At 40.0% G+C, this 12,094-nt stretch overlaps 2 protein-coding genes across 3 annotated transcripts in view; one reads left to right on the top strand and one right to left on the bottom strand.

Annotated features, from left to right (window-relative positions):
• Nucleotides 1–4,105, top strand: part of grm2b (glutamate receptor, metabotropic 2b) — a 43,615-nt gene extending 39,510 nt beyond the window's left edge. Inside the window, exon 6 of the mRNA XM_033627742.2 lies at nt 3,033–4,105. Within this exon, the coding sequence (XP_033483633.1) occupies nt 3,033–3,106 (74 nt within the window). The 3' untranslated portion in view covers nt 3,107–4,105. The remainder of the gene's footprint in view (nt 1–3,032) is intronic.
• Nucleotides 4,106–5,724: 1,619 nt separating this feature from the next.
• On the bottom strand, nt 5,725–11,985 carry rrp9 (ribosomal RNA processing 9, U3 small nucleolar RNA binding protein). Of its 2 annotated transcripts, none has more exons than XM_033627686.2 (15): nt 11,773–11,985; nt 11,508–11,602; nt 11,302–11,414; nt 11,148–11,215; nt 9,604–9,645; nt 9,357–9,483; nt 9,104–9,228; nt 8,921–9,013; nt 8,701–8,801; nt 8,481–8,615; nt 7,664–7,726; nt 7,401–7,558; nt 7,084–7,163; nt 6,872–6,945; nt 5,725–5,877 (listed from the first exon to the last, which is right to left on the bottom strand). In XM_033627686.2, exons 1-15 carry the CDS (start codon nt 11,848–11,850, stop codon nt 5,775–5,777), a joined length of 1,455 nt encoding a protein of 484 aa, XP_033483577.1. In that variant the 5' UTR covers nt 11,851–11,985; the 3' UTR covers nt 5,725–5,774. The 2 variants fall into 2 exon arrangements, with proteins under 2 accessions (XP_033483577.1, XP_033483578.1); XM_033627687.2 differs by having other exon boundaries at nt 7,413–7,558.
• Nucleotides 11,986–12,094: the final 109 nt, after the last annotated feature.

Genomic DNA, 12,094 nt, shown 5'->3' with positions numbered 1-12,094 from the left:
ATTGCTCTGTCTAGTCTTTTTGTTTTCAATTTCAGCTGCAACCTCGTAGCAAACAACAGTTCAGTTTGTCAAAATAACAATCCATTTGACAGGAGAATTGCAACCTGACTTACATGGAACACCTGGGATATATCATACTTTGTAAAACACCCCCCAAAAAACAGTAAGAAATCAAACAATATTAAAAATTTCTTTTTCCCCTCCGGTTTTGTGTCAGTGTGACTAAGCAATTAAAAATCCAGTCATTACATTTCTTTTCTTGTCGGATAAGAGTGAGTCTAATCTAAAGCTCATTAATAAACTGGCGGCTAATTCACAGTGCCAACTTCATAAATAAACACAGACACATACAGTTTGAACAGAGTGTTACTTTTACTCTTTCAGAGTTTGAAGCCCCCACCCAACACACCCAACATTTTTTTTTTCTTATCAATCATTAACAACAAGTGAGGAAGAAACTAATAAGACAGGATGTTGAATTTTAGTGAAATAAAGGTGAGCACTAAAGCATTAACAAACTTTTGTTTATTTTCCCTACATATATGATATTCATTTTTATATTTATTTTTGTTTTACTTCATAGTTTTCCCCTGGTCATCCACACCCCACCTGCAGTGGCTCTTTGCCTCCCCAGGGAGGGCACCCCACAATTTGAGGACTGCTAATTTAAAAGCTCAAAGGCTAGTTTAACTGTTATTGCTTCACCCAGACTAAATACATCTTAGTCATCTGAAATTAATGTTTGATGTAATGATTGAGAGTCAGAGGTGGAGAAAGTATTCAGAGCTTTCAATCAGCGCCGGCGCATGGCATAGGCAGTATAGACGAATGCTTGAGGGGCGCCACAAATGGGGGAAGAAAAAGCTGATATAAGAACTGATACTATTACTACAGTTATTTTGAAATATTACATAAGGCCACAACAACATAACTACATAGCAAAGCCTACTAAATAATAGAGAGACCTTTTCTTCCGGCTTCCTGCTGCCCCCCTGGCCCCCCTCCCCATTTTACCTGTTCTCTTGGAGAGATGGGCGAGTTGTCCGACATCATGTGAATCGTGAAACACGCAATATTGTTATCATGTCAAAACAACATAAGCGCTGCAATGAACAGCTCATGGAGGTTGCATTGATTTACAATGGAAGTGTTCAAGCTCTGTTCAGTAAAAATGAGTTTTGGGGGAGGGAGAGAGGCTTGCTCGAGGCACCAAATGTGCTAGGACCACCACTGCTCTCAATATTTTCAACTTGGACCCTATTTTCCCATGTTTTTGCATCTAAGAGACTAATGAAGCATGAAACAGGCTGAGATGTACCCACTCAAGATGGTGCACATCCTCAGTTTATGTTCACTAAATGCTTGTTGTTGCCACTGACAGGCTCAGATTGTTATCATAAGTGTCTGACAACTATCTAGAAGGAATCCCTGCTGAGACAGACCACTATGTTCAGCCAGAAACAGCCCTGAAATCTCTATCGCCAAAGCAACCAGACTACATTTAAATAAACAATAATTTTAGGGTGTATAGAGCCAGCATATTGTCACATCTAACTGGGTGAGTGTATTTCATACAAATCAGGGCTGGAGATTGTTAGAAGGACGAACCAAGATGTTTTTTTTGTTTAGTTTTGTTTTTTGTTTAGTTTTATTTCGTTCTTGACAACTTTGAAAGTGTTTTCTATGAAGATAAAATAACTGTTTATTTAAATGTAGTCTGGTGTGTTTGGCGATGGCGATTTCGGGGCTGTTTCTGGTTATACAAAAATAATCAGTAACACTTTACTTGAAGGTATCTACGTAAGAGTGACATGACACTGTCATAACTATGACATGACACGGTCATGAACATTATGTACATGTCATAAACATTTATGACTGCTGTCATTAAGTGTCATTCGGTTTTTGTAATGACAATTACAATTACAATTGTTTGGGTTGTCTTGATTATGACAACTTGACATTAATCAAAGTGACATTACCAGAAGTTGTCTTTGTCATGACAACTTGACATTAACAAGAAATGCACCTCTTTTTGTGTTTATGACAAGTTGACATAATGATTGACACAAAGACATCTTCTGGTAATGTCATCCTGGCTAATGTCAAGTTGTCATAATAAGGACATCAACTTGTCATTACGAAACCTGAATGACAGTTAATGACAGCAGTCATAAATGTTTATGACATGTGCATAATGTTCATGACACGTTCATGACAGTGTCATGTCATAGTTATGACAGTGTCATGTCACCCTTATGTAGATACCTTCAAGTAAAGTGTTACCAAATGATCTTATTCTTTGAACTAAGGGTGTTTCTTTTCTGTTATGTTGTCAGACACTTAAAATAACTATCTGAGCCTGTCAGTGGCAAAACAAGCACTTTTAGTGAACGCACGTTGACAGTGCATATTGCCCTGAGCGGTTACAGTGCAGCCTGTCTCACGGCTGGCGGCTGCAGCCTTCTCACTCAATACTGGACCAGTTTAAAACTTGCTGTTCCCATTCACTACTTAGTTAGACACAAAAACAGTTAAAATCTTCCATAATCTTACATAAGTAAAAGTACAGAAGTATTTGTGATGCAGGCAAACGGCTGCTGTGATTGTTGTGTTGTTTTATATCACACTGGATTATTGTTACTGATGCTTTCACATGTAAGTAGCATTTTACTGTTGTATCTGGTTGAGCTGAGGCTTCACGTTACTGTATTATATACTGGTGAGTAGTTTAATCTTTAATGTATTTATCAGCTGAGCCTTAACGAGTGAAATAGCTTTTAAATTCAGCAAATGTGCAGTAATGAGCGGAGTAGAAGTGTAAAGTATCATAAAATGCAATGTTACTTTCCTCCACTGCCGAGAGCATATGAGCCGACTTTTTTGGAGCTCTGGAAGAAGCTGACCCTCACCAGCACAGACTCATACAGCCTCTGACTGTCCATTTCCATAACTGCACCCACTCTCTGGTCTAGTTTTCTAACAGAGAAAAACTTTTGCCTGGCTAACACCGCTTTTTTTTTTCCTCCCAGGATCAGCCTCTAACTACGTGCCAGCAGTTTGTAACGGCCGTGAGGTGGTGGACTCTACAACGTCCTCTTTGTGAACAAAATAAAAGAAAAAAAGATTCCTCTGTAAGCACAAGAACCCAACCCGTCATCACTCATCCCTCCATCAAACAGGGCTGTGTTTGACGCAGCCCCCATGCCATCCAACATGCTGCGGAGAGATAACTCTGTCTGGGTAGACTGACTGACAGTGGCGAGGGTAACTCTTAACTGTGAAAGCTAAACGACGTTCCTACAGTGAGCAGTATGTATCAATTGTAAAGCCTTTTTTGTATAGATTTAATATGCTGTGATCTCCTTGGTTTACAGATAGATGTGTTTAAATGCACCGTGCCTTGTCCTAAAGAGTCTTGTTGTCAAATGGGTGGTCGTGAAGCAATAGTGTTAAACAAAAACAAAAAGGCTGTTCTTATCTTGTCCTTGCAGTGCTGTGAATATATCCAAATGTTGTAGACATTGACAAAAAAAAAAAGAATTGCTATGAAATAAAATTTAGCCCTTCTGTCCTACACAATATGTGACTAACGTTAGTGGACGTGATGAAAAGTAGGCAACTAGACAATATAAAGGACGTGTGTTCAAGTGTAGACTGGTATAACAGTGTGTGCTTTCCTGTAATTTATGTACATAAAATGTTTTGTAATATTAAAAGATTAAATATTGCTGTGTTTGGGTTCACACTTGTGATTCTTGACACTGTTCAAACTAAATGCAGCTATTCAGAGACAATAACAGCGTGTTTGTTTTTACTCTTCAAAACCAAATTAACTTAAAAGAAAATGTCCTCCACTTTTACCAGAATAAATCAAACAGCTGATGATGTTAAGTTTGAGTTTCTTTCCAACAGGTGCAGCATGATTTTGAATTCTGCTCTAATAAAAGACTTGTATTTGGTGCTCAGACTATTGCTGTAACTGCTAGTTGAGTTTGTGCAACATGTACAGTGCCTATAAAATGTCTTCACCCACGTTGGACTTTTTCATCTTTTATACTTGATTGGAGTTTCCTGATATTAAATTGTAATAACCATCTGTAAACAACCTGCCCACTGTCTGCCTGCTCTGTTTCTACAGATCCACTGTCTGCAGCCCGTCCAGAATTCACTTTAACATCATAGAAACGGTATTCCCTCCTAACATTTACATAAAAACTACTAAATTATTGATATGTAATTGACTGACGGAACACAGTGATGCACCATGAAAAGGACAGTGACACCTCTACCAAAGCCAAAGAGGACACCTGCAGGAAAAAAGAGGAAAGTGCTAACACACAACTAAATATGCTCATCACTGTAATGTAAATTATCGTCACTGATGTAACATCATCAGGGTTACGCTGACAAATCACTATCACATTTTATTTATTGATAACTACAGTCAAATCATGTGAGAAGCCTTTTTTTAAGTCTAACTGTGCAGTTTATTTTATTGCTCGTCACATTCCTTTGAAGGCAAATGTAACAGGAAAACTTTATTTTTCAACCTGGACTCTATTTTCCCATATTTTTCTGTCTAAGTGACTAATGGCAACAACAATTTCTGAAATTGCTCCAGTATTGAGCAGGAGCGCCGTAGCCAGAAGCCTCAAAACAGGCTGCAACGTAACACAATAGCACACTGTGTTGTGGGTCCAATAAAAGTGCTTTTTGTTGCTGCTGAGTGGCTCAGATTCTTATTATAAGTGACAAAGGAATTAAATGTTTGTCTTTACCTTTTCAACTGAGCTGGTGTGTTTGTTATTGTATCTAACTGGGACTCACTCAGGGTGAAGTGTTGCTCTAAAGTATCTGGAGCTGAGTTGTTGCAGGAAGACCATAATAAACAAACTGGATCAAGTGAAAGGTAAAGATAAATGTTTTATTTCTCTGTAGGGTTCTTTCTATGTTGTTGTCAGACACAACAACATGATCCTGTCTGTGGCAAAACAACCACTTTTAGTGGATGTACACGGACAGTGCGCGATTGCCCCGAGTGGTCATATTGCAGCCTGTTTCGCAGCTGCAGCGCTTCCTCTTTCTCAATACTGGACCACTTAAGAGACTGTTGTTTCCATGAGGCACTTAGATGAAAAACATGGGGAAGCAGAGTCCAGGTTAAAAATTACAAAATCTTGCCTTTAATATTCTTCAGTCAACAACATTTTACAAGATTAAAAAGATTCTGCAGGTTCTCCACCAGCAGACATGAGTTATTCTCCTGTAGCGTTAACTGGAACTTTATGTTTGGCTCTGACAAGCTAAACAGAAACAGTTACCATGACGATGTAGACAACGCTGAAGCCAAACTTAACACGTGAATCTTGTTCTTTAATTAGCCCCTGAAAAAGTAATAAAGTGACAAATTTTTTAATAAACAAAATAAAATAAAAACACAAGTTTGAATAATAAGATGGTAAGAAATGAGTCTTGGTCAGCTCAGACAGGTTGTACCGACGCCTACAGTACAGCCTTTTCTCACTTGTGTCCCAGTCCAGGCAGAGCCCACCTTGCCCACGCTGCCGACTCCTTCACTAAAGCTGTTAAAGGTTCTTAAAAAACTAAAATCAAAAGAGCCTCACAGTGAACACCTGTACAAATATCACTCTGGGTGGTTTTTAAAATTCAGATTTTATATTCATTTTGTCTCAAAGGAACACAAACAAAAACAGATACACGGGCAGTTATAAAACCTTTAATGTACAAAACAAAGGACACTTAACAGTTCACTATTCAGTCCTGCTGGCTTCCTCTGAATTTGGAGGTTTCCTTTTGAGAGGAATAATATAGATCCCGTTCTTGGCGTCTTTTAGTCTCCACCATCGGCCCAACCTGCAGAAAAACAAAAACTTAGGAGGTAAGAAAGACACACTATAAACAAAATCTAACATAAAGGAGCCACCTTCTTTGCTACTTCAGATTATTATGCCATTACAATCACTTTTTACACTGATCACCACCAAGAGCTGTCATTTCCAACTGAACCTTGGTGATAGTTAACCTTTTTAGCAGAGTCTAAAACCTGTGTGGAAAGAGTAAATCACTGTCAATCAGACACTGAAATCCGAGCTGACTCCACTTAATATTTAAAATGTTTGCTATGGATCAAACAGTTTCAAACTCTGATCTGATCAGAGAAATCGTATTAAACAGTCAAGCACAGATAAAGCTCCCTGTCTGACTGATGAGAGTGGTTGTGGGAATTCCTCTTACAGACGTTTATGGAAATGACTGGAGTCACTTTAGTCTTCAGGTTATGTTCACACAGTCATCTCTGGTTGTAATCAGAGTGCTTTATTGACTTTGGGCAGCAGAAAAACTCTCATGAGTATCAAAATTCAAACTACATCTGCGAGTTTTATTGGTTGGCATATCATCCACACAGTGACTATTTCAAATATGAGGAATCCAGATCGCCAGTCTTTCGTTAAGATGTACCGTCTGCATTTTAAATACACTTTCAGGTATGTGGCAGTTTTTTAATTATCCACTGTAAACCAGAAACAAACACCCATCATTACATGTGTTTTTTTGTGGGGGAATTTCTCTAAATGAAAAAAGTGACATTATCTAAAAGTATATTTCCCAGATTAATTTTTTTTTCAATCAACTAATGTCATCTCACAATACTATCACTTCTGAAAACACTCATGAGTGCAGCAAAATTATTTTTTTTCCCCCCCACCTGTGGCAGGCTGAACAATGGCCTAACACTGCCATCTAGTGGACATTTCACTCACTGGACACGACCCTGCACAGCCATTTACTAAGTTGACAAGACCTCTGCTGACAGTTTCTATGGAAACATAATCATTAGTCCGGTTACCTGTGCTCCTGTCCAACTCCTGCCACCAAGAACTGACCGGAGCTCGAAAACTTCAGACTGTTGACGAACCCGGGCTGGGAGAGAGGAAGCAGAGGAGGAGGCACAATCAGATGTGTGGAGAGGAAGAAATGTAAATAATGTGCACAAGTGGCTAAAAACATGTTATGTAAATGTGACCTTATTCAACACAAGAGGGGGAAGTAAGAGCTTACCACTGGTACACTGAATAGCGGCTGCAGCCCACGGTAATTCTGGCCACACTTCCACAGCTGCACCTGTGAGTTGTGCGAACCTGCACAGGAAATAAACATTTAAAACATTTTAAGTACAGCTACGCTAAACATAATAGCATCAACTGTTTTATTTATGAGTGTGTAGGTCACTTATTCAGTGCCAAGTTTATTAATTATAATGATTAAACCTGTAATCACACAAGACAACTGTAAAGTTTTAACTAGATGCACCCCACACACAATAAAGTGAGTGTGTGTGTGTGTGATATTAAAACGCTGGTAAGAAGGACTCTCACAGCCAGAGGCACCTGAGGCGACGGTATCGGAGTTCTGAAGCGCCGCTACTGAAGCGACCCAGTGAGGCTGCTCCAGCCCCGCGTCACCATGGCAACCGTGAGCCTGCTTCACTGTGCTGAGAGGCTTCTTCTTGTTGACACTCCACAGAGACACAGAGCTGAGGTCGTTCAGAAAATTGAGAGAGAGGGCGCGGAAGAGAAACATGAATGAAATCTGTTGACACTGTTGGAAATCTGTAAAACTGAGAGAATAGGACTCTTACCCATCATCAGCTCCTGTTATCATGTGCTCCTCATTTATTAGCTGGATACAATCAATGGAGCCTCTGTAAGAAGGCAAAGTAACAGATGAGGTCAGTCTTTCTGTGGGCTCACAGGAACTGTACGACTTATAGATGAATATTAAAGAGAGGATTCTGCCATTTGGAGAATCAAATAAAACTATTTGCTATCCAAAAGTTGCAGGACTATTTATAAAAGCTACTTGACATTAAAAAACTAAGCAGAAGGTAAAAGAGGAGTCACGATATGTTGTCACAGCACATTCAGTTTCACTCTTTTCGTTTTCTGGAAACCTTTGCTACACTATTTATTTTGCCTTGCCTGGGTCCAGACCTTTGAATCCGCCCACTCTGCCAAGTTGACTGATTCATCTGGCATCGTGACATGAAACAGCGGGTCTCAGTTGGAAAAACAATCGATCCAATGAGCGCTGTGGTGGGACTAATGATTCGCCATGAGCTTAAGATTCAGATGAGTGGGACTAACGGACTGAGGGAACTTTTAGTTGTTTTTTAAGATATTTTTCCAGCAGCTTTCTCTTAAAGAGTGGGACATACTATATTGTCAGTGCTATTATCAAACTGTTATCGAGCTATGAGCCAGTTTAAAGCCACTTTTGAGGACTAATATTTATAAAATTAAAACATTTTAAAACTTTTTAAGGACCTGAAGACACCCTGACTTAATTATCGTAGAGCACTGTGTTTCCATGTAGATCTGACAGTTGACCAACACATCTGAATTCAAAAGGTACAAACAGCAGGACACAAAAACCCCAGAGGAAATACAGACACTCACTCGTGACCGTGAAACACCAGCTGAGATTCCTCAGCTATCTTCCACACCCTCACTGAGCGGTCCCTTCCTCCTGCTGTCACGCAGCGCTCGCGGCTCAGGCTATCCAGCCCTGTGATGGCGTCCTGGTGCCCGAAGCTACAGCGGGTCACGATTAAAAGTTAAAACCATGCTTTCACAACTAATGCAACTGAGATAAATCATGTCTTGATTAGTTACTCACAGAGTTTCCACATATGCATTCTCGTCCACATTCCACACCTTTATTGAGCGATCGTGAGAGGCGCTGTACAGATCATGAGTTCCCTTCCTGAATGAAAGACCCTGAGAAGGAAAAGACATTTAATATCACTTACAAGAGAACCTCAGAGCTACTGTATTTACACAATTCGTAAGAAAAAAAAAGACTGAATGCAACTAAGACAGAAAGAGGGAGAACGTACCGACACAGGGCCTTTGTGTCCTGTGAATTTATACAGATGTTTACATGTCTCTGCCTCCCAGATCATGATCAGTTTGTTCATGTCTCCAGAGGCCTAAAAGATGTTCAGAAAAAGATGTGTTACAAATATGATGTCACACTTTGACAAAGTACTGGCAAAAGCAAGATATGCTGAGTCTCTCACCAAGTATTTTCCATCTGATGATATAGCCAAACACAGGATATGGGCTGTGTGTCCGACATGCCGATCCTCTGTACCTTTCCTTCCACCAGGTATTGTGTGCAGTTTCTTGCCACTCTCAACATCCCCTGAAGATATAAGGAAACCATTCATAGCCTCAGAAACAAGACAGTTTTCATATTTATCGATTCAGTTTTCCCACTAATTTTTCATACATATTTATCTGAGGTATCAAAGGATTTTAATGTATACTAACATTTCATGATGGAGCAGTCTTTGGCAGCAGAAAAGATGTACTTATCATCAGAGCTGATGACTAGACAGGTAATTGGAAGTTTGTGTCCTCTTAATACCCTGATCTCTGAGGCATCTGGTGGAATGAGCTGAGACACAAAATGAAAGTTAAATAAAAGACGGTCTGTTTATAAGACAGCTTGTTTTTTTCCCCCTTGGAATACTGGACATGCTGTCGAGAATAAAGGGATGGAAATTCCCATACTCACATCTTTGGCAATAAGTCGCTGAAGCTTTCCTTTCTGTTCAAGCTGAGGGGAAAATAACATACACAGCAAGATCAATGACACAGACCGGTGTTTGACAACTAATCAAACATATTAAATCCAAAGATAAACACTGTGTCTAAAGCTGGGTATACATTGCACAATTTGAGCCCAATTTCTGACTTCATTTTAGAGCCACGTGACTCGGCTCGTTTCAGAGTTGAACCGAATTCCAGCTTCGTTGGGCGTCGTTTACCATGCAGTGTACGGGGGAGAGTGAGGATAGGTCATGGTCCAATCAACTGTTCCCAACTGGCCATAAGACATTTAAATGAATCACTGACATGTCAGAAATTTTGGTCAGCTGTCATCAGGCTCTCGCACAATTGAAGCAGAGCCACAAGGCCATTCTCCAAGATCAGTGCCTATTCTTCTCACTTCACATGTGTAATGTGGAAAACAGAGCATCAGAGAGTGCCATGGTGACACAACAAATCATGTGGGCAGAAAAAAATATGGAGGCCAGGTTGGTCGAGCTGTTGCAACAACATATGTGCCTCTTTGAAGTTTTTATTTTATTTTATTTTATTTTTATTTAATCTTTATTTAATCAGGCAGTCGCATTGATGTTTCCTCCTCGAATCAAAACCGATATGAACGAGAGAAACATTGGAAATGATGTGTTATTGCAAAATGTACTGGTGTAACATTACAGACCTCTGCTGGCAAATAAACTCCTACCTGCCTCTGAGCTTTCAAACATATCTTAATAGACTATTATCCATAGCCAAATGGGCTAAACATTTGGTCGTGTTGCCTTGGGGGGCAGACACAACAGCGTGACAAACTTTGGAAACAATTTCCTTTTGCTCGACGTCCGTCAACTTGATGCCAAATGTTTCCAGATGACGCAAGTTGTCCTACCTTTCTTCTCAACCAAAGGCTGCCTTTCTGCCATGTTCTCAATCGCTTGCTCCACATATTATTGATCCACACACGTCACATGCTTGCTGCTGCTGCACGCAACACAGGTGCATTCACGGTGCTTTTCCAGCACAGGAACTTACATACATGCCACGCTGTGCGGCGCATTAATCGTTTTTCTTCGATTATAATATTTTTATGATCGTGAGAAGCCAAAATCGAAATCATGATTAAAATTCGATTAATCGTCCAGCCCTATTTTATCAGCCACGACAAGTGTCTGCAGATCTTTCTCTCAGGCTGCAAAAAGGCCCCAACAAACTCCGTCAAACATAGAGACAGGCAGCCTACATGTAGCGTGATAAATGCAAACCAGGGGAAGAAAATCCACATATTAAGATAAAATATAGCTTCAAAAATAAACATTTTTTATTTTCGCAGAGGCCCATTCATCTGAATTATGGTAGCCGTCTAGTAAGAGGATAGTGCTTACAGTGATTTAATGATCAAACTGAAACTATACTGTCACTGAAGAATAAAGATCATAATCATAAGTGAGGGGGATATGTCCCATGTCCCCAGTGGAGATTAAACTCCTCTACAATGTGCTTGAAAACTCTTACCACTTCTTCTTGAAGTCTTCCAGCAATCAGCTCCGTCTCAAAGTTGTCTTTTTCTGCTTTGTCTTCCTCTGATAAAAACAGATCATATGATAAATACACAAAGGCTTGAACAGCAATGATAGATCTCTATGCAATATGTATGATCCAAGCTCACCTTCTTCCCTTAGCTGTTCGAGGTAAAGTTTGGCTAATCTAAGTTTCTTCTCCTGTGGTGTTTCCTCATAGTCAATCTCCTCATTGGACTGTCTCTTCCTGGGCACTACAGGGCTGAGCAACAAAAAACAAAACCACCACAGCAGGGTTAGTTGTGTGCTTTACATTCGGGACTACAAAGCCCAAGTGAGCACATCAGATACTAACCTCTCTGTTTCAGAGTCGCTGGAAATCTCTTCGTTGTGTTTGGAGTTGGGTTTCTTGGCTCGTAGTTTGCTCTTTCCGCCAGAGTTCCCATCAGCCTGCAGCAGGAGAAAGAAACTTGAGGGTTTGTCATGGCATACAGCGAGCCTACATTAAAATTACTGTGTAAAAGGCGTTTGGTTATAGCAGGTAAGTCGCATGTGTCAGTACACTGGTTAGCTAACGTTGCTCGAATTTAGCTCGCTAGCTAACAGTCCAGCTCACTTACCTTTCGTTTTAGCGTATTATTCCCCTTTTTGGCTAATTTAGGATTTTGTTTCGCTTTTACAAAAAAAGGCGAAGACATGGTGAAAGGCGACAAACACAATTTCAAAGTAAACGATAACTGTATAGAGTTAACTCCTCAACTTTCTACAGCAGCAAGTCAACATTGAACCCACATGGGTACAATGCAACCGAACTAGGAAGCTTATGTCACGTTCGACAATAGACGCTGATTGGCTGATCTTCATAGCTTCTTCTATATGCCCCGCCTTTTTCTGATGTCTGGATTTTCATTGGTTGAATCAAGATTTTGGAAGCGCAGGAAA

Source organism: Epinephelus lanceolatus, chromosome 1, assembly GCF_041903045.1.
Source record: "Epinephelus lanceolatus isolate andai-2023 chromosome 1, ASM4190304v1, whole genome shotgun sequence".
Classification (NCBI taxonomy): Eukaryota; Metazoa; Chordata; class Actinopteri; order Perciformes; family Serranidae; genus Epinephelus; species Epinephelus lanceolatus.
Note: the sequence above shows the minus strand (reverse complement) of the source record. Positions and strands in the feature narration are given on the sequence as shown.